The following is a 24,310-nucleotide window of genomic DNA, read 5'->3' as shown; positions in this document are numbered from 1 at the left end:
ATGATGAGGTTTATGTACGTCATGTTTGTGAAATCACAATCGTCTAATATGACACATGATGCAGGGAGTCGTTAATCATACCCAATTACATAAAACATTTGGGAGTTAGGATCCAATATCTCGCGTCTTGATGAAACACTATTTGTTCATCTCTCTTACTTCTTGAAGTTTTGGATTTGTATCTTCATAAATGAGCCTGCCAATGTGGAGTTTTGACCACACAAATAGGTTTGAATATGACAAATAATTAAACTTTGTATTAGTATAAAAAATGGTTTAATGATAATGCTTTAAGATTATAAAAAGTTTTACATTTTCATCAAATAAAAATTTTCAATTTAATTTGACGAAATACATGATGATTGACCTTATAAAATAAATTTCCACCGTTACACCCTTTTCTCTTCAAAATTAAACTTAGAATTCTTCGTCCATATTTTGTGCACCTCGGAATTGTTGGCCTTAAAATAGATGCCAACTTGTGACAGTTGAATAGGTGCAACGATCAGAATGAACACGTTACTACTCCCTCTGTTGTTGACCCTTCTTATTTTCTCCCAAGCTCACAAGTACTCCGATGCACCACCACCTTCATCCCCCGTCTGCATCATCGGAGCCGGAATCGGCGGTTCATCCGTCGCCCATTTCATCCGTAAATACTCGCCGGAGCTCACTCCCACTACCAAAATCCGCGTATTCGAGCGCAACAGCATAGTCGGTGGTCGCACAGCCACCGTCACCATAGCCGGAGAAACATTTGAAGCTGGAGCTTCTATTCTTCATCCGAAGAACCTCCACGCAGTCAATTACACAAAGCTTCTCAACCTTAAGGCCAAAGAGCCAAGTTCGGGATCATTCTCTCTCGGAATTTGGGATGGCGATAAATTTGTTTTCAAAACGGTTGAAATCAGTAGCAATCTTCCCCTCCTCGAGAAGTTTCTTAAACTCCCTTTTGTTGAGAATCTCGTTTCACTCGTCAATTCGGGACTCATGTTTGTTCGCTATGGTTTCTCGCTATTTAAGATGCAGAACTTTGTTCAGGTACCTATTTATGTTAGGTTTAATCGCATTTATTTTAAGTTGATTATTTATTTGTATATAAAAGCAAATGTGTGCTATTGTTTAGATTGCTGTGGATAGGTTCTCAAAATACTATGAGGAAACTGATTCAAGACCTATTTTTGAGACTGTGGATGAGATGTTGAAATGGGCTGGTTTGTTTAATCTTACTACCAGAACTTTACAAGATGAATTGGTTGATGTTGGATTGTCGCCATTGTTGATCAATGAACTTGTCACGGTGAGAATTCTTATTACCCTTTACAAATACAAATATAGAATATAGATGAATTCGTATTTCATTAATCGTTTACCCTCTACTGTTTTTTCCTCCAAAACTTTTATGAAAGTTTTATCCTCATTCTATTCTGATGTGTCTACTTCAAGTAATCTGACCTCTAGAATACTTGGGTGTACGTCGTTTGTCCATATCCATAGTGATGGTAGAGGGAAACTTGATCCTAGAGCGTTAAAATATGTCTTTATAGGATACTCTTCTACTAAAAAGGGTTTCAAATGTTATCATCCACCATCTCATAAATCCTGTCTCTCGAGATGTCACATTCCATAAACAAGAAAGTTACTTCCTTCAAACTCATCTTCAGGGGGTGAATATAAGTAAGGAAGACGAGTCTTCTCTACTTGCTGACCTTACTTTCGAACCGGAAGTTGAGACTGAAACTAGTGGTGACAATGTTGAGACTGAACTTGATTCTGAAAAAAATGGAAATGTTGAAACTGATGTAAGATTTTGAAAAAATTTAGTATATACAAGAAAGAAGAACATTCCTGAATCTACTTATATCCAAGAATCCAATCTGACATTACACGAGGTAACTTCTCCCGACCCTTCAAGCACTAGTGATTCAATTTTTGAATTTTCTCATGAACAAGAAACTGAATCCAACTCAGTGCTACCTCCTCAATACAAGGATTTATATCTTCCAATTGCCCTTAGAAAAGATACCAGAAAATATACTAAAAAGCCACTTTACCCTATATCCAACTACTTAAGTTTTGAACATTATTCACCCACCAATACAACATTCCTCACAAGTCTAAACACTATAACAATATCTAACTCTTTATCTGAGGCATTGTCTAAGAGGAAATGGAAACAGGCCACGGACTTGGAGATAGAGGCATTGAATAAGAACAATACTTGGGAATTGGTTTCTCTGTCAAATGGAAGAAACTTGTAGGGTGCAGATGGGTATATAATGTTAAATACAAGGCTGATGGATCTATTGGGAGGTACAAGGCAAGATTGGTTGTCAAAGGATTCACCCAAATTTTTGGAGTAGATTACTCAGAGACATTTTCTCCAGTTGCTAAAATGAATACCGTAAGGGTGATATTATCTTTAGTAGCTAATTACAATTGAAATTTACATCAATTTGATGAAGAGATCTATATGGATGTACCCCCTCCCCTGGATATTGTGAACTTACTACCGCCAACATTGTGTGCAAATTAAAAAAGGCTTTATATGGACTAAAGCAATCACCACGAGCATGGTTTGGAAGATTCATCAAAATTATGATAGGTTTGGACTTAAAACAAAGTCAAGGAGATCATACTCTATTTATCGAACATTCTGAGATAGGGGGAGTAACAGTTTTATTAGTGTATGTGGATGACATTATAGTAACAAGTGATGATGAGAAGGAGCAACAATTGTTAGGCTAACATTTAGCTAAGGAGTTTGAGATTAAGACCTTGGAAAAATTGAAGTACTTTCTGGGGATTGAAGTTGCCCACTCTAAAAAAGGAATCTCCATATCTCAACAAAAATATATTACTGATCTTCTACAAGAGACGGATAAGACAACATGCAAGCCTGCAAGTACACCAATTGATCCAAGTGTAAAGTTGGAGAACACAGAAGAAAATATTCCGGTTGATAAGAGAATGTATCAAAGATTAGTCAGAAAACTTATATGTCTATCACATACTAGACCAAATGTTGCTTTTGCTGTAAGCTTACTCAGCCAATTCATGCACAAAACAAAGGAGATTCATTTACAAGTTGCGCTCCGAATTGTGCTATATTTAAAAGAAACTCCGGATAGAGGAATTTTGTTTGAACGAAATGGAAGTGTGAGTCTTGAAGCATATAGTGATGTTGACTATGGTCACTTGTGGATAGAAGATCAACTACATGATATTGTACTTTTCTAGGTGAGAATCTTGTAACTTGAAAGAGTAAAAAACAAAGTTTTGTATCTAGATAATGATATTAGAAGACTTGAAGATCAAGAGTGATGAACCAATGGGACTTTATTGTGATAATAAATATGCTATTAGCGTAGCCCATAATCCAGTGCAGCATGATAGAACCACACATATTGAAGTTGACAGACAATTCATCAAAGAAAAGTTAGATAGTTATTTTATTTGCACTCCATATGTTTCTTCTCAAGACAACGTTGCAAATCTTCTAACTAAGGGGTTGAACAACAATAACTTTGAAATTTTTTTTTCCAAACTGGAAATGATAGATATTCATTCACCAGCTTGAGAGGGAGTGTTGTAAATAAATTACTTTTACTATTATTATTAGTAATTCATATTTGAGCTTTTAGTCCATTAGATTAGAATAGTCTTATATAAAGAGATTAGTGCTTATAATTTTAACATACTTGAAATATATTATTCAGTTCCAAACTTGGTAAGCAATATATATATATATATATATATATATATATATATATATATATATATATATATATATATATATATATATATATATATATATATATATATATATATATATATATAATACAATGATTCAGTTTACAATAATACCTCTGAACTGTATCACGGGACTACTGCCCCCACACCCCTGTCACCTACCCTCACCAAATAGTTGGGCCTAAGACCGACTGAAATTTCAACATACCGTGTTCCTCTTTGTTTTAATATGAGTCATACTCAACAGTGTCCATAATATATAATATAGTCTTTCAAATTTGCAAAAACTAAAAACAAAACAAAACAATTTAGTCCATTAAATTGAACTATGATAGTCAATTAGTCCTTTCTCCAAATTTAGCCCAACAATTTTAAAGATTCTATGCTTGTTTTGATGTAGTAAGAGACTATTCATGTTAATTTTAGGTCTTTCTTTGATTTTGATGGATGTTTACGAAATTAATATTTTAATGGAGAGACTAAACTGCTCGATCCATACAATTTGGAGTGCTGAAATGCTGATTTATCTAGTTTATTTCAACTGAGAGCTTGTTTGGATAAACTTCTTTCTTGACAAATGCTCATGCAAAAAGAAATTTTGAAAGAATCTTGCAGTAACAGTGGTGTATCCTGTAAGTTGAAATTAGCTTATGTATCTTAATTTTTTAGAAGCTCTCTGATTTTATTTCTCTATAACCATTTTTTCTTAAATGAAGAATCATACACTTATTTTGATTGAGATGCTCTGATCAGTTAGAAGCTAATCCAAATTGGGCATGTGAAAGTATTGTGTTACTTCAGAATAAAAAATCCCACACCTGTAGAAAAAGAAGCATCTTAAATTTAAAAAGCTTATTATGATATGGGATTCTGGTCTGTTTATTTATGCAGGTCATCACACGTATTAACTATGGTCAAAGTGTCTACATGAGTGGGTTGGGAGGTGCAGTTTCGCTGGCAGGATCGGGTGGAGGATTATGGGCCATTGAGGGAGGCAACTGGCAAATGGCTGCTGGACTGATTAATCGGTCGGATGTTGCATTACATCTGAACGAAGAAATTAAATCTGTTGCTGACCTTGGAGATTATTATGAACTCAACTCAACAAAAGGAAACAGTTACATCTGTGAAGTCACTGTGGTTGCAACACCATTGGATGAGATAAGTATTCAATTTATTCCCCCAATCTCAATTCCTGAGAGAAAACTACAGCATACACATGCAACCTTTGTCAGAGGCCTTCTAAACCCTGTGAGTAATTAACACTTGATAGTCATAACCTACTATTATGTAATACAGGTTCTGTCCATGTCAGTCTGATATTCTTCTTTCATTTTAGTTGTTGCTGCTACTACTAATGGATATCCTTTGTTGTGCTGTAGGTATATTTTGGTCTCAAGGCTGCGGCAAAACTTCCAGATCTTGTGGCTACGTTAGAGGACCCTAAACTTCCATTTACAAGCATTTCAGTTCTCAAGAAGCACAATGAAGAAGAATCAACTTATAAAATATTCTCTCGTCAACCAATGACAGACACATTGCTTGATAGCATTTTCAGGTAAATAGTATCAGATGTTAATCAACAAATTTTTCATGTACCTTGAAACTTAAATTATACTGCTGATTTGTGTAACAAAATCTATTGCACAGACCTGGCCACTTCTAGTTAGAAAAAGAGAACTAGTCTATAACTTGGGATAACTGTGGAGTCATCACACATCAAACCTACCTAATAAATACAATATGTGCTCTGATGTGCAAATGTGTGCAGGATTGGAACCTAATGACAGTATTTATTTGTTTAGCTTTGTATTTCTCTTCTTGTTCTCACAAAAATGAGTAAAAGAAAACTTTCACCGATTTCTAATTGTAACTTGTGTTGATTGCTCCTCTGACAGTGTGAGGAAGGAGACAATTCGGATAAACTGGGCTGCCTATCCTCAGTATCATGCCCCAGAAATATTTGCCCCGTTTGTATTGGATGGGCGACATCTGTACTATGTTAATGCATTCGAAAATGCGGCTAGCACCATGGAGACAAGTGCTGTGGCAGCTGAGAATATTGCCCGACTCATACTCTCAAGATATTTTGGCAAAGTAAGTGCGCATTCATCTAATTTGAAGGCTAGTTTTCAAGCAGAAGATGTTCATTTTGACTTGTGATACGTTCAAAGATTTTGTTTAATTTGCATCTGGAAATACAGGAAAGTAAATCAAGCAATTATTACCAACGGGAGGTTAATCCCTAACCAACTGCGAGATACAACAATGTGTGAAATACATAAATTACGGGACGATACATAATTACTCTCCCCAGCCCCTTCCTTTGTATTTCATTTACAATGTTATTATGTTATTAATGGGTAGTGAAAATAGTGTGTGTGGTTGTTGAGATTCAAACTTCTAGTGGTTGCATTTTCTGATGAGGATTTCTTTGTACTTGTGGAGTTTCATGGTTAACTGCGATAAACCTCTAAGATTGGTCTAATGGTGAGCAGTTTGAATAGTATGCTTGAAATCCTAGATTTAAACCTCATTGTCTCTATTGCAGGAGTATTGTATAGTTCACTGCGATTAACAAGGCAGAGGTAATTATTTACAATGTATAGTATGTAATATTTGACTAGAGCAATAGTTTAGATTATAATAAAATTACTAGAGTTCAGTTATCTTTCTATTGCTTGAACTTTATAGAAAAACGGAAAAAATTGGCTTACCACCTTCTTATAAACTTAACGAGACAAATTTTGTGAAAAGAAAATGTTTCTTCTTCCTACCAGACCGGTTGAAGGCCTGTAAAAGACACGGACAAGCCGTGAAACCTTGACGTGGCCTTGTGGCTGATGACTATCAAGTCATTCATGTTGTTTTTCTAATTAAAAAGGCTTAATTTTGTTAATTCTGTTTGTTAAAATATCAATAAGATTACGTGGTACTGACTAAAATCAATATAACTAACAATTTATGTGAGATGCTCAGAGTTCATTTACTCTTTAAATGAAAATATGTTGCAATAAGTTCATAAAAAGCTCATGTTTGCTAAATTAGTCACAAAGTCGTAACTGACATTTAAACTGAAAATATTACTATGATCCAGTTTGCAAAATTAAGAGAACAAAATATATTTTTTTAAAATTGAAGGACCAAACTGAACCCCAAATATGGAAAAAAAAAATGAAATTTTGCCATTTAAAAAACATTAAAATATCAAACGTAAAGAATGATTTTCTCATTATACGATTCAATGATAAATCATTTGATAAGTTTATATATACTTCATTTCCTCATTTCGGGTCAGCTTCAAAAATGGAGGAAAAAACTAGTGTAATTTTAAGTTTTTTATATACGATTACTTTTCCCCTCAAATATTGCATCCTCCTATTCTCAAGTCATTGCATCTCATTATATATTTATAATAGTGAATAATACTTCAAAGACAGCTCAGTAAAAATATTTCACTTGTTTGGTCATTTGATTGTTTTTTCGATTTTTGTGAACAAGCCTTATCAAATAGAGATGGAAAGAGTATCATATATGCACATCTGTACAAATTAAATGTCATTGCAAATACTAAAACCATTCAAAACTCCAGTAACTGTAGGAAGCAAGAGAGTTGACAGTGGTGCAGGCAGACAAGAAGACCAGATTCTACACTTTGGTTTGCAAAGCAGTTGACGTGTTTCCGTCGCAATGTTCTTCAAGCTGCCAATGGTTCCTCCATAACTGTTGCAACATCAGCCATATCAGTTAGCAAATATTTACTATACTTTTTTTGTTTTCTTTGGGAGAGAGGGGCGGCAGGTTCAGAGGGATGAGAAAATACCTTTTCTTTTTATAGGTTCTTTAGCCTCAGTGGCAACTGGTGCCTTGGTTGGGACATCAGGAAGGTCCAATTTTTCATCAATATCTTCAGAAACTGTGGTAGGAACTTCAGGAAGATCATCGACAGCAAGCTGATGGAAATAATATGAATTCATTCAATTGTCATGCAATAAGAATTTATGGAGAAATGATGCATTTATTGCATATTCATGTTTCTGTGAACTTGATTAATCAACATTTTTCTGTTTGTCATGCAATAAGAATTTATATGGTATTCCTAATTTTGAATTCACTAGCTCAAAACTTTGCTTAGTGGTGGACAAACAATTGAACTCAATGTTTGGCAGCATAACTACCAGGCAGTGACATTATGCAGTTAGTTGCAGTACATGTTTATTTATGCTAGATGGTGTACCGTATACCACAAACAACTTGGATTCATCAAATAGCAAAACTAAATCAAAGATTTTCAAACTCTTCTATGCAAAAGTGATTTAGTCCCACTTTTTGACAAAATTTTGTATTAAATAGAGTATAGTGGAACAATAGTCATTTGTTCAAATTCACTATAGTATAGTGCTATAGCAACACTATAGCTGCTATGTAACAACGATGTTAAACCCTCAAATGAAGAACTTCCATCAACTAACCTTAGCTAATACAATAACATGTCATTCCTCCGGCAATGAGGTACAGTAAGTGAAAAGTGCTAAATTGAAGCATAATGATATATATGTCCTTTCCATATACTATGATTAAAGCCAAAAGCCAACAGTACAGCTGGAACAATATGAATGTATTATATTGGAGTAAAATATAAGTCAATACAAAATCTCGTACCTGGGTTTCCAAGTTCTCAAACTCTGCCAAAATCTCCTCTTCATCTTCTGCTGATAATTGCTCCCCAAGTACCGCATTGATTTCCTTTAAGTTCAACAAAATCATGTAAAACATCAGCAAGTATCAAATGTAAACGAAAAAAAAAGAGTCGGGATATGTTGCCAAAGAAAAAGTAGCTGCCAGATATTAACAGCCCAAAAGCACGCATAGCTCGATCAAAACCACAACAGCTTCAATCGCTAACCAACCCCGACTCCCACAAAAGCAAACTTAAGTGCGACGAATCTAGAAGTGGAAATCAGTTTTCAAAAACAGCACGAGTAAGGATAAGAATGAACTCAAGCTCACATCTTGATAAGCTTTAGCTTCAGCAGTGTCATCCATAAGTTTTTGAACATCCTCAATGTTTATCTCACTTTGTATGGCTTTCATCGCTTCATTTCCAGCCTTCAAACTTTCAAAAACAGACTTCTGCTTGCTTGCTAGTTCAATATCTGCTAACTGAACCCAAAACATAAATGTAAGCACATGTTGAAAGAGAGTAGTGTTGTTGCTCAATTATTCTGAACAAAACACCGTAAAGAGAAAAAATATTGAATTGGTTCCATAGACAGGGGCAATTATAAAGCCATAGAAAGATGCTAACAAACAGAGATTCAGCCGTTAAGTATTGGATAAAACAGAACAAAATAATGAAGCAAACTTAAAAAAAAAAGGATAGAATAATAAAATATTACTTGTTGCTCAACATTTATAAGCCAGGTATCAACTTGCTTCAACAATTCTTCTTGTGTCTTTTTTTTCTTTAACGCGAGCAAGGCCCTGTCTTTCTTCTTTTCACGAATCAAGTCACGTGCAGCTTGCTTTTCTGCTTCAATAACAGCATCAAGCTGGTAAACAACGAACACACAAGAAAATAACTCAAGTAAGGTAGTGTATCCTCGTACATACTTCAATACTTATGTAACTGTTCCATCTAAATCACAATAACATCAAAAACCATATGAAAAAGGCATCCAAATGTCAAGAGTAGAAAAATGACAGAAATGCCCTTCTAAACTTCACCATAGAAAACATATACCAAAAAACAAATGCAATAAACAAATGCAATTAACATGAAAGTGATCTATACTTGAGTTTAATTTGATTAAGAGAGTGATCTATACTTGAGTTTAATTTGATTAAGAGAGTGATCTATACTTGAGTTTAATTTGATTAAGAGAGTGATCTATACTTGAGTTCAATAATTTCTAATCTAAAATAGAATTCAATTCTTCAATTCCCCTTTAGCCCTAATAAGTCCTAATATCCAAACTATGAGAAAATTTCACGTTCAGAATAAAAATGTTAGAACATAAATGAAATAGAGGAAAAAGGGTTTCGAAAAAAGTAACCTTTTGTTGATATTGGGCAAGTTTGCGTCTCTGGGTCTTGAGAGCTAGAATTGCACGATCCACGTCTGTTACCTTAGGTTTCTTCACGAATATATTCCCCATCGATTTCGACTTTGCGGTGTTGATAAGGATGTTTTATAATCTGGGCATGGAGTTGGATTGAATCGAATCGATCATAGAGAGGAATAATAGTGATGATGATCGAATTCAGAAGATGAGAATTGAAGGTATATTGTATTTGGTTTTTAGTTTTTTCAGTTGGAAAAAACTTCGAAAGAGGGTTTTGACGTTTCGAACAGCTGACAACCTGGCCACACTGGTTCTAACGGTGAAGTTATTATTCTGTATATTATTTAAAGAAAACATTTTTTTTACAAACTATAAATAAAAAATATAACGAATTTATTCTAAGAGATTAAAGGTAGTGCACTATCAGTATAATCTTTTTTTACACCATCATCCCATAGGATTATAACTTTCCGCCATGTCTTTTTTAAAATTAAATGTGTGATTTGGCGGGATACACATCTCTGATTTGTTGACACTGTAAAAATATTTTACACTATCAGTGCATAGTCTTTTTTCTCTTTATTCTAAAAATCATTTTTCAAGAGTCGAAGTTGTAAAAAAATGTTGTAAAGTCACGCTTCTACTTCTAAATTACATGCAACTTTTAGAAAATGTTTATCGATATTTAAAGTTATATGATATACTATTTTTCAAGTTCTAATGATTGTTTGAATGAGAGTGAAGAGGATCCTCTTACGCAAGATGTCTAGGGTGGCTTAGCCGCTCTTGCTCGAAAAGGAGACCTATGATAGGAGAGACTTCTAAGTTCATACATAATATCTCAAATGTTTTAATAAAGGGTGATATCTTAGAAGGGGTGACTTTGTGTAAAGAGGATTAACAACCCCCAAGTCATGGATGACATGAAGATGAAGGTGCACGTAGAAGAATTCGTCATAGGAGTCGGCTAGGGATGCCATGTTGACCCTTTCGTCTTTAATACATTGTTATATTAGGACGTCTTTTTTGTCCCCTGATCTGGATAAATTTATGCTCTTACCAAAGAAATCCATTTTTTCTTAGGTTGTATAAATAGTCTTGTAATCTTCGACTCCCGTTCATTTGAAGAATTAGATGCCATCACTGGTCTTGAGTTTCCTAAGAAAGATTTGGGGGAAATAGACTCATTATCACTAGTAGAATTTTAACTATTATCATAACCTCCAAACATCCTTAATTCAATGATTTTGTAATCATTTTCTCTTCTAACCGCCTCATGTTTATAACATAATGCATCCACATATCTATATACTAATCCACACGAGTTGAAGGCTCTATCACATTGTCAGTCTCATCTAAATCTCTAATAATTTCCATTCCCGAAAAAGAGAGGATGAAGGAAAATGGAAAATTTTAAGACATGCACTAGGGATGATGATGGAGGATGAAGTTGAACTTGGGATGGAAGAACCATGGAATAAATCTGCATTGAGAAAATGGAAACATCCTGGAGAAGAAAGTGATCATAATCCCCTTATTATAAATCCAAAATACCTAGGACGCATAGGCTATCATTGCCTTACCAGAGGTATGCGCCAACGGTTAGGAAAAAAAATCCAAATACGCCTCAGTTTTTGCGCATGCAATAAGATCAAAGGCAAACTCATCATGATAGTGCATTTAATGCTTTACCCATTCCCCGCGTTCGAGACTTGAGGGACTCACCTTTCAAACATCTCTTGAGGGACCCACCCTATGCCTTACTCGAGGGACGCGTCTTTCTAGTTTTTAGAAAGGTTATTGTGCACACAATTTAATCACATCACCCTTCTCAGGCCTCATTATTGAAGGATTATGGACTAAGATAAATTTTATTGGACCCCAAAGAGAGACAACCCATGGTCTAAGTAGCCCAAATGAGTGATGAAATGATAATTGAGGGATATGAGCAAACTCATATGACATGGCATTAAATGCTTTACATGTTCCCCACGTTTGACAATTGAGGGACTCACCCTCCAAAGCTCACTCGAGGGACTCGCACTCCGAGCCTTGCTTGAGAGACCTGTCTCTCTAGTTTTCAAAAAGATTGTCATGTATACAATTTAATCTATTTTCACTTCTATGACCTTGTGATTGAAGGACTGTGGACTGAGATAACTTTTATTGGTGAAGAAGCTTGTTGAAGAAGTTACACAAGATACCCATATGAATTAGGGTTTCCAAGGTAAACCAACTCCAAACTCTTGATGATTTCTTGATCAAAATAACATGTGAAGACCATAGGGATTCATATATGATGCTTAGTGCCATAATAAACCAATTTTTGATTGAGCTCCTTGCCTTGATGGTCTTAAACCCTATATGTGAGCTTGATAGATCAAAGGTGAGCACATGCCCTACCTACAAAAGAGTTCGTTTATACAAACACATATTTTTGGTATTTTTGTTAGTAAAGATGATAAAATACAAAGTATCATACAATCAAATGGTGCTTGGTGATCTCTCCCAATACAAACCCAATGAATGAGGGGTAAGAAAGATGCCAAGATGTGATCCCAATGCTAATGCATATGATGAGATATCATAAGGGATCTTAGGGTCAAAATTGGGGTCTTATAGGTTTGTAACCCAACCCATAACGGTCCAACTTTATTTTGACGTCAATAACATCTCCCCAACCTTCGGGACTTCCTTCCTCAATGGTTGATCTTGGTTCCTTCCATGATGCAAAAGATGGAATACCCTCCCCCTTTAGTTCTTCGACTTACATAAGGACAACGTTGGTTATTTAAAGAGCTTGGAAAGAAGTTTCTAAAGCATCCTCATCAGCCTCAATGTAACTGAATGAAGAGAGGTGGCTTACCATAAGATCTTCCTCGCCGGACACAATCACCAGCTTATCATCAATAACAAATTTCATTTTTCGGTGCAAGGTGGAAGTCACGGCCCTAGCGGCATGAATCCATGACCTTCCAAGCAAACAACTATAATTTTGACTGATGTCCATAACCTGAAAAGTAATTTCAAACACATGTGGACCAATTAAGATTGAAAACTCCACTCCCCCTATGACGGTCCTCCTCGATCCATCAAATGTCTTGATAATTAATGCGCTTAGCCTCATCTCAACCCCTTGATATGCCAACTTATCGAGCTCCCTTTTAGGTAAAACATTCAGAGAGGAGCCAGTGCCCACAAGGATTCTTGTTAGGGTATCTTCTTAGCATTTCACAGATATGTGTAAAGCATGGTTATGGTCTTGGTCGTCCTTCGTCAAATCTTCTCTACTGAAGCTGAGATGGTTGCATGCTGTAATATTGGCAATAACCCCATCAAATTGATCAATAGTAATGTTGTGAGTGACATGAGCCTGGGCTAACAATTTCTTCAAGGCACTCCTATGAGTTGGAGAACTCATGAGAAGAGACAAAATGGATATCTTTGAAGGAGCTTGATGCAACTGATCAATAATCTTGTAATCACTCTTCTTGATAATCCTTATAAATTCAGTGCCTTCATTAGTTGGGATCACCCCTTTTCCTTTGTCGGTAACATTGGTGGTGGTTTCTTTCGGTGGAATTGGCGGAGCCAAGTTGAACTGAGGAGTATAAATGCGACCACTGCGGGTCATTCTGCTTCCCACTGCTATATCAGTGCTTGCAATCTTTAGACCTTCTTTCTGACATACTTTTTCAGACCTTTGGTTAACCACAGTCGTATCATACTTCCAAGGAACTGCTTTAGTATTCTCAAAAGGAAAAGAACTAGGCCTTTGGATAACCACTGGCTTAGGCATATTGAATATTGGTTCAACTGATTCTAAAATGTTGAAAATTGGCTGAACAACAGTAGAATCTGGAAGGTTGAATACTGGCTCTGGCATGTTGAAGACTGGTGTTGTAGTACTTTACTCAGGTAGATTGAAGATGGGTTCAATCACTGCTACCTCATTCTTTTTCATACGACTTCTTACTTGCAACACACCTTGGTTAATCAATTCTTGAATATCCTTTCGGACAATTTCACATCCTTTAGGACCAACAGTACATTCTTCACAACTCTTGTGGCAATTCTTCAATAAACATGCCTCCACTAACTTTGCATGAAAATCTCTGAGCGGAGTCTTGATTTTGGATGCATTAAGAATCAGACTTTCATCAGGCTCATCATCAATAGCATTCACAGAACCATGAGCGGGCAAAGGATTATTTTTTACATTCTGACCGGTATCCCCAAATGAAAGAATCTTTTTCTCAATCAATTCCCTCACAATATGCTTTAAGGCATAACAACCTTCCAAATAATGCCATGGGGCGCTTTCATGGAGCAAACAATGTGTATTGGGATTATAATATGGTGGGAGAGAATCTGATGGAGGTCCCAAAGGTCTTGGAACAACTAACCCTTTTTTCAACAATGACAAATATAATTTAGTGTAAGACATAGGAATTTGAGGAAACAGAGGTTTTCCACCGTGTCTTCTATTTTGAAATGGAGCATTTTGGCGTGGAGTTGGGGTCCTTTGTTGATAAGCTGGAGCGTTAGGCGCTTGTTGATAAGTTGAAGTGTTGGGTGTTGTTTGAAAGATCGGAACTGCTTGAGTCGATTGATACACTGGGACTTGTTGATTGAAAGTTGGTGTAATAGCTGTTACACACGGCTATTGAGCAAACTGTGGTTGTTGTACATACTGTTGTTGAGAAAAAGATTGTTGCTTTTTCTAAGACTGATTCTTTCTTCTACTACCCATCACTGCATTTGTTTCTCCTTCCTTTTTCTTATGAAAACTGCTAGAGAATTTCTTGGTATTGTTATTGTTGTTGGAATTACTAGCTGCAACAATCATCTTTCCATTTTTTAAGCCAAGTTCCACTTTGATACCCACGACCACTAAGTCAGAAAAACTTGTGGTCACGTTTCTCACCATCCTTTCAAAAAATTATGGTCACACTGTATCGACGAACCAATCTGCCAATTCTTTTTCAGTTAATGGAGGTTCCACTTGAGATGCAGTCTCTCTATGTAACACCCCGATAATAATAAAATAATTATTTAAATTGAGTTAATAATATATTTATTAATTTAGTTGAATAATTGGAAATTTATTATTATTATTGGATTATTATTATTATTGGAATATATATATAAGTTGGAAATAAAGAAAAGAGCCCATTTTGAGTAAAAAGGTTTTTCGTGAAAAACAGAGAAGCGATCGTGAAAGAGGAAAAGGGCAAAGAGACAGAGCAAGGGCTGAAGGTTGAAGAGAGAAAAGCTTGGAGCTCAAAGATTCGCCGAATTAACTCAGGTAAGGGGGGTTTATCGTCGATTAATGGGTATTATGGGATAATATGTGATGGGTAGTGATAAGCCGTTATTTGACCCTAATTGGGATTGGTGAATGCTGGAATTACGTTGGTTAAACTGTGTTAAAAACTGAAATTGAATCCGTGATTGTATGTGTCGTGATTTTCCGAGAGTGTAGCTTTTTACGGAATCGGAATCGGAGGTCCGGAAGTCCTCCAACGGCGGAAAATGCGGAGAATTTTGCATTCTGCCTTGTGTTAGCGCAGGAACTGTTGTTTTGTCTGCGTTAACCGGTTAACCCAGGGTGTTAACCGGTTAACACTGTTTTGAATTGTGAAAATGTACTGTTTTGCCTGCGTTAACCGGTTAACACTGTTGCGTTTTGCCAGAAAATGTGTTTTTGCCTGCGTTAACCGGTTAACCCAGGGCGTTAACCGGTTAACACTGTTACAGAGTGGAAAAATTGGCTTTTAATGTTGTGTACATAATTGAGAGTTGGCCTATGTTGGCGTATGATGTAATAGGGATTATTTCCCGCTGTTTTAAGCAGTATAGGTATTAGTAGAGTGTGCTAATACTGTGTTTAATTGATTTACATGATAATGATGTGTTGATACATGTGTTGATGATGTATGATGGTATGCATAATGATGTGAATGTATGTATTATGCATGTATGTGTGAATGGACTGTTGTATGGCTTAGAGTGTGAGCATATGTTTATTCTTGAATTACTGTTGATGTTGCATTGCTAGATGATTAGCATGCATGGCATAGCCTTCGGGGCTGTAGCTAATTCCCATAGTGAGGAATTAGTGAGTGAACCATTGTGGGTTTGTTGTTGATGTTTGCATACTAGATGATTAGTGTGCATAGTCTAGCCTTCGGGGCTGTAGCTGATTCCCATGGTGAGGAATTAGTGAGTGAGTCACTAGGTCTCAAATGAGTGGGACTAGTGAGCTTAGTAGCCGTATCTGGAGGGATCGGTGAGCTTGAACTATATGTTCAAGAATAGTCGGTACCGCATGTGTGGAGTCTCATTGCATAATGTATGTATGGCGTATAATATGAATGGATGTATTCCAATATTATACGTGTGTTTGTGATGTTATGGAGTATGATTTGAGATTATACTTGTGATTTATGTTGGTGTGAGTATGATGTTGAGTTGATGTGCTGTTACTGATTGTATGTTGTGATTAGGGTGATTAATGTGTTATTTACTTAGCATTACATGATATTTCATAATGCTTATTATATTGATTGAGGAACTCACCCTTACAACTATTTTTCAGGTAACGAGAAATGAGTTGAGTAGAAGCGAATGCTTGGAGTCTAGTGTAGTCTCCTTAGTGGGTCGTGCTCTGATAGGTGTAACATCGGGATGGGATGTTTTATTTTGTTGAATAATTTACATGTGATTGTTACATGTTGTACATGATTGATGAGATCTCTATCCGTTGCGTTTTATGCAAATATTTATGTTTTGGATTAATAAAAGAGCATGACTGTTATATTGCTGAATGGTGTGAATAATTGTGTGACACCCTTGAATGGCATAATTACTCTGATTGTTATATGTTTATTATAATTTAATTAAATAATTGGGGTATTTTAGAAGGGTGTTACATTAGTGGTATCAGAGCATAGTCGGTCGAGTCGAGTCGTAATTATTCTGTTTCCCCTGTACGGGATAGGTGTTGTGTAACCCTATCAGTACTTATTGTTTTAGTTTGTTTGGGTTTTCAGAATAGAGATGGCTGGAAGAGGTAGAGATGATGCTGCGATTGCTGAGGCTCTGGGTATGCTAGCTGGAGTACTTGGAGGAAATCCGAATGTTGTTGGAATGGGAGCTGCTCGTCAACTGAGTGAGTTCCAAAAGAACAATCCTCCAATGTTCAAGGGAGCATACGATCCAGATGGCGCTCAGAAGTGGTTGAAGGAGATAGAGAGAATCTTCCGAGTGACTGAGTGTGCCGATAACCAGAAGGTCAGGTTCGGTACGCATATGCTGTCAGAGGAAGCTGATGATTGGTGGGTTGCTACCCGCACTGAGTTGGAAAATGCTGGGAATGCTGAGATCACTTGGGCTGTGTTCAGAGAGAGATTTCTGAGGAAATATTTTCCAGAGGATGTCAGAGGAAGGAAAGAGATAGAGTTTTTGGAATTGAAGCAGGGTAACAGGTCTGTTACTGAGTATGCTGCTAAGTTCACAGAACTGTCGAAGTATTACACTCCCTATAATGAGGCTGCTGGAGAATTTTCGAAATGTGTGAAGTTTGAGAACGGGTTGCGTCCCGAGATCAAACAGGCTATTGGATATCAGCGGATCAGAGTGTTTTCTGACTTGGTTGACTGTTGCAGGATTTTTGAACAGGATACCAAGGCCAGAGCAGAGAGCTATCAGCAGAGGGTTGATAGGAAAGGCAAGAATCAGAATGATCGTGGAAAACCGTATGCAACTGGCAAAGGTTTCCAGAGACAGAGTGGGATGAAGAGGCCTAGTGGGGGAGACTCCAGTGCCCCTGTTAAGTGTTATAGATGTGGTCGGGCTGGACATCGTGTCCATGAGTGTACCAGTGCTGAGATGAAGTGTTTCAAGTGTGGCAAAGGTGGTCACTTGGCTGCAGAGTGCCGGTTGAAGACGGTGACTTGTTTCAACTGTGGAGAGGTGGGTCATATCAGTCCACAGTGTCCTAAGCCGAAGAAGGAGAATCAGTCAGGAGGCAAGGTCTTTGCCTTATCGGGTTCTGAGACTTCTGCAGATGATCGTTTGATCCGAGGTACGTGTTATATTAATGGCTTTCCTCTTGTAGCTATTATTGACACCGGTGCTACTCATTCCTTTATATCTTTGGATTGTGCTGTGAAACTTAAGTTAGAGATATCTGAGATGCTTGGAAGTATGGTGATTGATACTCCTGCGAAGGGTTCAGTGACTACTACTTCAGTTTGTTTGAATTGTCCTTTGAGTATTTTTGGTAGAGACTTTGGGATAGACCTTGCGTGTCTTCCACTAGTGCAGATTGATGTTATCTTGGGTATGAACTGGTTGGTGTTTAACCGAGTTTCTATCAACTGTTTTGATAAGACTGTGATATTTCCTGAGAGTGAGGAAGGAAAGAGTTTGTTTCTATCAGCAAGGCAGGTGAATGAGGAAGTAGCAGATGGGGGAGAGTTGTTTATGCTGTTAGCGACTTTAGAGGCTAAAGATAAATTGGTGATTGGCGATCTAGCAGTGGTGTGTGATTTTCCTGATGTGTTTCCTGAAGAAGTGAATGAATTGCCGCCAGAGCGTGAAGTTGAGTTCTCGATTGATTTGGTACCTGGTACTAGGCCGATATCGATGGCTCCGTACCGTATGTCTGCTGTTGAGTTAACCGAATTGAAGAGTCAGTTGAAAGATCTGTTGGATAAGAAGTTTATTTGTCCGAGTGTGTCACCGTGGGGTGCACCAGTGTTATTGGTTAAGAAGAAAGAAGGTACTATGAGGTTGTGTGTGGACTACAGGCAACTGAATAAAGTGACGATCAAGAATCGGTATCCTTTGCCGAGGATTGATGATTTGATGGATCAGTTGGTTGGTGCGAGTGTGTTCAGCAAAATAGATTTGAGATCTGGGTATCATCAGATACGTGTGAAAACTGAGGATATTCAGAAGACTGCTTTCAGAACAAGGTATGGACATTATGAGTATTCTGTAATGCCTTTTGGTGTGACTAATGCGCCTGGAGTATTCATGGAGTATATGAATAGGATTTTCCACCCGTATCTAGACCAGTTTGTTGTGGTGTTTATTGATGACATTTTGGTGTATTCGAAATCTGAAGAAGAGCATGCTGAGCATTTGAGAGTGGTTTTGGAAGTTCTCCGAGAAAAGAAGTTATTTGCTAAACTATCCAAATGTGAATTTTGGTTAGGAGAAGTTAGTTTTCTTGGTCATGTGATTTCAAGAGGTGGTGTTGCTGTTGATCCTTCTAAGATAGAAGCGGTATCTAATTGGGAAGCTCCGAAGTCTGTTGCTGAGATTCGAAGTTTTCTTGGATTGGCTGGTTATTATAGGAAGTTCATTGAGGGATTTTCTAAGTTGGCGTTACCGTTGACGATGTTGACTAGAAAGGGGCAAGCATTTGTTTGGGACTCAAAATGTGAAGAAGGTTTCCAAGAGTTAAAGAGAAGGTTAACTAGTGCTCCTATTCTGATATTACCGAGTTCGTCGGAACCATTTGAGGTTTACTGTGATGCTTCATTGTTGGGTTTGGGTGGTGTGTTGATGCAGAATAAGCAGGTTATAGCTTATGCTTCGAGACAACTGAGGATTCATGAGAGGAACTATCCGACGCACGATTTAGAGTTGGCAGCTGTAGTGTTTGTTCTGAAGTTATGGAGGCATTACTTGTATGGTTCAAGATTTGAGGTTTTCAGTGACCATAAAAGTTTAAAGTATTTGTTTGATCAGAAAGAGCTGAATATGAGACAGAGGAGATGGTTAGAATTTCTGAAGGATTATGATTTTGGTTTGAATTACCATCCGGGTAAAGCAAACGTAGTAGCTGATGCATTGAGTCGGAAATCGTTGCATATGTCTATGTTAATGGTTAAAGAATTGGATTTAATTGAGCAGTTTAGAGATTTGAGTTTGGTGTGTGAGAGTACTCACAATAGTGTTAAATTGGGAATGTTGAAATGAACGAGTGGTATTCTGGATGAGATTAGAGAGGGTCAGAAATCCGATATGCTTTTGGTTGATAAGTTGACTTTAGTGAATCAAGGTCAAGGTGGTGAATTCAGAGTTGATGAGAATGGTGTTTTGAAATTTGGTAATCGGGTGTGTATTCCGGATGTTACTGAGCTTAAGAAGAGTATTCTTGAGGAAGGACATCGTAGTGGATTGAGTATTCATCCTGGAGCTACGAAGATGTATCATGATTTGAAGAAGTTATTTTGGTGGCCGGGAATGAAAAGAGAAATTGCGAGTTTTGTTTATTCCTGTTTGACTTGTCAGAAGTCGAAGATTGAGCATCAGAAGCCGTCTGGGCTAATGCAACCGTTGGCTATTCCAGAGTGGAAGTGGGATAGTATCAGTATGGATTTTGTTTCTGGTTTGCCGAGGACAAATAAGAATTTTGAAGCTATTTGGGTGATTGTTGACAGATTGACAAAGTCGGCTCATTTCATTCCGATCAGAATGGATTATCCGTTAGAGAGATTAGCCGAGTTGTATATTGAGAAGATTGTAAGTTTGCATGGTATTCCGTCTAGTATTGTTTCGGACAGAGATCCTAGATTTACATCGAAGTCTTGGGAAGGTTTGCAGAAGGCTTTGGGAACTAAGCTGAGATTGAGTTCTGCATATCATCCGCAGACTGATGGTCAGACTGAGAGGACGATTCAGTCACTAGAGGATCTTTTGAGGGCGTGTGTTTTGGAAAAGGGAGGTGCTTGGGATTGTTATTTACCTTTGATTGAGTTTACCTACAACAATAGTTTTCATTCGAGCATTGGTATGGCACCGTTTGAAGCTTTGTATGGTAGGAGATGTCGGACACCTTTATGTTGGTATGAGTCCGGTGAGAGTGCTGTGGTTGGACCGGAGATTGTTCAACAGACTACAGACAAGATTAAGTTGATTCAGGAGAAGATGAGAATTGCTCAGAGTCGTCAGAAGAGTTATCATGATAAGAGGAGGAAGTCACTTGAGTTCCAAGAGGGAGATCATGTGTTTCTTCGTGTTACTCCAATAACTGGTGTTGGTCGAGCTTTGAAGTCGAAGAAGTTGACACCTCGATTTATTGGTCCTTATCAGATTTTGGAGAGGATAGGGGAGGTAGCCTATCGTGTCGCTTTACCGCCGTCGCTTGCAAATTTGCATGAGGTTTTTCATGTGTCTCAGTTGAGGAGGTACATTCATGATCCGTCGCATGTAGTCCAAGTAGATGATGTACAGGTGAGAGATAACCTGACTGTTGAAACATCACCTATGAGGATCGAGGATCGAGAGTTGAAGCAGTTGCGGGGTAAAGAGATTGCCTTGGTGAAGGTAGCTTGGGGAGGACCAGCAGGTGGCAATGTGACTTGGGAACTTGAGAGTAAGATGAAGGAGTCTTACCCAGAGTTGTTCGCTTGAGGTATGTTTTCGAGGACGAAAACTCTTTTAGTGGGGGAGAGTTGTAACACCCCGATAATAATAAAATAATTATTTAAATTGAGTTAATAATATATTTATTAATTTAGTTGAATAATTGGAAATTTATTATTATTATTGGATTATTATTATTATTGGAATATATATATAAGTTGGAAATAAAGAAAAAAGCCCATTTTGAGTAAAAAGGTTTTTCGTGAAAAACAGAGAAGCGATCGTGAAAGAGGAAAAGGGCAAAGAGACAGAGCAAGGGCTGAAGGTTGAAGAGAGAAAAGCTTGGAGCTCAAAGATTCGCCGAATTAACTCAGGTAAGGGGGGTTTATCGTCGATTAATGGGTATTATGGGATAATATGTGATGGGTAGTGATAAGCCGTTATTTGACCCTAATTGGGATTGGTGAATGCTGGAATTACGTTGGTTAAACTGTGTTAAAAACTGAAATTGAATCCGTGATTGTATGTGTCGTGATTTTCCGAGAGTGTAGCTTTTTACGGAATCGGAATCGGAGGTCCGGAAGTCCTCCAACGGCGGAAAATGCGGAGAATTCTGCATTCTGCCTTGTGTTAGCGCAGGAACTGTTGTTTTGTCTGCGTTAACCGGTTAACCCAGGGTGTTAACCGGTTAACACTGTTTTGAATTGTGAAAATGTACTGTTTTGCCTGCGTTAACCGGTTAACCCAGGGCGTTAACCGGTTAACACTGTTGCGTTTTGCCAGAAAATGTGTTTTTGCCTGCGTTAACCGGTTAACCCAGGGCGTTAACCGGTTAACACTGTTACAGAGTGGAAAAATTGGCTTTTAATGTTGTGTACATAATTGAGAGTTGGCCTATGTTGGCGTATGATGTAATAGGGATTATTTCCCGCTGTTTTAAGCAGTATAGGTATTAGTAGAGTGTGCTAATACTGTGTTTAATTGATTTACATGATAATGATGTGTTGATACATGTGTTGATGATGTATGATGGTATGCATAATGATGTGAATGTATGTATTATGCATGTATGTGTGAATGGACTGTTGTATGGCTTAGAGTGTGAGCATATGTTTATTCTTGAATTACTGTTGATGTTGCATTGCTAGATGATTAGCATGCATGGCATAGCCTTCGGGGCTGTAGCTAATTCCCATAGTGAGGAATTAGTGAGTGAACCATTGTGGGTTTGTTGTTGATGTTTGCATACTAGATGATTAGTGTGCATAGTCTAGCCTTCGGGGCTGTAGCTGATTCCCATGGTGAGGAATTAGTGAGTGAGTCACTAGGTCTCAAATGAGTGGGACTAGTGAGCTTAGTAGCCGTATCTGGAGGGATCGGTGAGCTTGAACTATATGTTCAAGAATAGTCGGTACCGCATGTGTGGAGTCTCATTGCATAATGTATGTATGGCGTATAATATGAATGGATGTATTCCAATATTATACGTGTGTTTGTGATGTTATGGAGTATGATTTGAGATTATACTTGTGATTTATGTTGGTGTGAGTATGATGTTGAGTTGATGTGCTGTTACTGATTGTATGTTGTGATTAGGGTGATTAATGTGTTATTTACTTAGCATTACATGATATTTCATAATGCTTATTATATTGATTGAGGAACTCACCCTTACAACTATTTTTCAGGTAACGAGAAATGAGTTGAGTAGAAGCGAATGCTTGGAGTCTAGTGTAGTCTCCTTAGTGGGTCGTGCTCTGATAGGTGTAACATCGGGATGGGATGTTTTATTTTGTTGAATAATTTACATGTGATTGTTACATGTTGTACATGATTGATGAGATCTCTATCCGTTGCGTTTTATGCAAATATTTATGTTTTGGATTAATAAAAGAGCATGACTGTTATATTGCTGAATGGTGTGAATAATTGTGTGACACCCTTGAATGGCATAATTACTCTGATTGTTATATGTTTATTATAATTTAATTAAATAATTGGGGTATTTTAGAAGGGTGTTACACTCTACACCTTTGTGCATATTCTTTAAAGGATTCAAAATCTTTTTGGGACATGCTCACAATTGCCTTTTATCAGGAGCTAGATACATCTTGTACTTGTATTGTTTGATTAAAGCATCAGACAAATCTTGGAAACAATGAATGTGAGTCTGATCAAGGGTCAAGTACCATTTGGAATAGGAACCTTTCAAACTGTCTTGGAAATAGTGGATCATGAGTTTGTCATTGTCCACGTGAGCTGCCATCTTTCTATAGTACACAATGAGATGACTTTTGGGACAAGTAGCTTCTTCATATTGATCAAGGTTGGGTGTCTTGAATTTTGCGGGGATCACCAATCCAAATACAAGGCACATTTCTCTAGTAGCAACACCAAAGATCTGATCACCTTCCATTGCTCTCAGCCTTTTCTCAATAGTTTCAACATTTTCTCTCAGCTTTTCATGTATTTCATCACGTTCTTCAGACATATCAGGTATATCATACACTTGTTGATGATCATCGAAGTACGATTGAACCCGAGTGTGCATGGCAGTGGGTGCAAAAGTGGGAATCACTTGATTAACTTTAGTAGTTAGTGAAACTGTATGCTGAATGGTCTGTCCTTGAGAAGGAGACACAAAACCATGAGAAAGACCAAAGGGAGGCCAAGTTGTTGGAGTGGTAACTGTTGGCTGAGGAATAATCACCAGATTGGTGATCTCATAAACAATTGTGGGTTGAGTATCCATCTTTGCATGTATTACTTGCAACATATTCATGATTTGACCTATATTCCCACGTAGATCTGTAAGCTCTTTGTTGACTCTTTCCATCTCTTGCTCTTTCTCGGCCATTCTATGTCGGGCTTGAGCTCCGGTGTTGTACTGGTGTAAGGGTCTTAGTGTGGAAACTATTGGAGAAGAAATGGCGTGAATGAGTTTTTTTTTTGAGAAAAAAAATGCAAGTGTGATGACATATGCATGAATGCAATGAAAATGAAAATGAAAATTTTAAAAGTTTCAAGGAACTTAAGAGATAATTGCAAACATCAAAAGGCAAATAACAATGACCAAAAGAAAGTCATTTCATTAATCAAAGAGAGTT

At 37.3% G+C, this 24,310-nt stretch overlaps 3 protein-coding genes across 4 annotated transcripts; 1 reads left to right on the top strand and 2 right to left on the bottom strand.

Moving 5' to 3' along the window:
* The first annotated feature begins 406 nt into the window (after nt 1–406).
* On the top strand, nt 407–6,241 carry LOC127079122 (farnesylcysteine lyase). Of its 2 annotated transcripts, XM_051019548.1 has the most exons (6): nt 407–1,041; nt 1,127–1,300; nt 4,645–5,004; nt 5,136–5,311; nt 5,652–5,850; nt 5,958–6,241. In XM_051019548.1, exons 1-6 carry the CDS (start codon nt 511–513, stop codon nt 6,000–6,002), a joined length of 1,485 nt encoding a protein of 494 aa, XP_050875505.1. In that variant the 5' UTR covers nt 407–510; the 3' UTR covers nt 6,003–6,241. The 2 variants fall into 2 exon arrangements, with proteins under 2 accessions (XP_050875505.1, XP_050875504.1); XM_051019547.1 differs by having other exon boundaries at nt 5,652–6,241.
* An 893-nt stretch (nt 6,242–7,134) lies between these two features.
* LOC127079121 (vacuolar protein sorting-associated protein 20 homolog 2) lies at nt 7,135–10,146 on the bottom strand. Its single transcript, XM_051019546.1, has 6 exons — nt 9,810–10,146; nt 9,153–9,305; nt 8,764–8,916; nt 8,416–8,499; nt 7,577–7,706; nt 7,135–7,476 (listed from the first exon to the last, which is right to left on the bottom strand). The coding sequence occupies exons 1-6, from the start codon at nt 9,909–9,911 to the stop codon at nt 7,451–7,453; spliced, it is 648 nt and encodes a 215-aa protein (XP_050875503.1). The 5' UTR covers nt 9,912–10,146; the 3' UTR covers nt 7,135–7,450.
* A 13,134-nt stretch (nt 10,147–23,280) lies between these two features.
* Nucleotides 23,281–24,060, bottom strand: LOC127079345 (uncharacterized). The gene has a single exon (XM_051019742.1). It carries the CDS (start codon nt 24,058–24,060, stop codon nt 23,281–23,283), a length of 780 nt encoding a protein of 259 aa, XP_050875699.1.
* Nucleotides 24,061–24,310: the final 250 nt, after the last annotated feature.

Source organism: Lathyrus oleraceus, chromosome 5 (assembly GCF_024323335.1).
Source record: "Lathyrus oleraceus cultivar Zhongwan6 chromosome 5, CAAS_Psat_ZW6_1.0, whole genome shotgun sequence".
Taxonomy (NCBI): domain Eukaryota; kingdom Viridiplantae; phylum Streptophyta; class Magnoliopsida; order Fabales; family Fabaceae; genus Lathyrus; species Lathyrus oleraceus.
This window is presented reverse-complemented; position numbering and strand designations above follow the sequence as displayed.

Excerpts from the sequence above, each read along its gene's own strand:
- LOC127079122 (XM_051019547.1), top strand. The coding sequence starts at position 511 with ATGAACACGTTACTACTCCCTCTGTTGTTGACCCTTCTTATTTTCTCC. Across the intron at positions 1,042-1,126 it reads AGATGCAGAACTTTGTTCAG|ATTGCTGTGGATAGGTTCTC; the intron begins GTACCTATTTAT and ends GCTATTGTTTAG. Across the intron at positions 5,005-5,135 it reads TCAGAGGCCTTCTAAACCCT|GTATATTTTGGTCTCAAGGC; the intron begins GTGAGTAATTAA and ends GTTGTGCTGTAG.
- LOC127079121 (XM_051019546.1), bottom strand. The coding sequence starts at position 9,911 with ATGGGGAATATATTCGTGAAGAAACCTAAGGTAACAGACGTGGATCGT. Across the intron at positions 9,306-9,809 it reads TTGCCCAATATCAACAAAAG|CTTGATGCTGTTATTGAAGC; the intron begins GTTACTTTTTTC and ends GTTGTTTACCAG. Across the intron at positions 7,707-8,415 it reads TTGAGAACTTGGAAACCCAG|CTTGCTGTCGATGATCTTCC; the intron begins GTACGAGATTTT and ends TATTTCCATCAG.
- LOC127079345 (XM_051019742.1), bottom strand. The coding sequence starts at position 24,060 with ATGGCCGAGAAAGAGCAAGAGATGGAAAGAGTCAACAAAGAGCTTACA.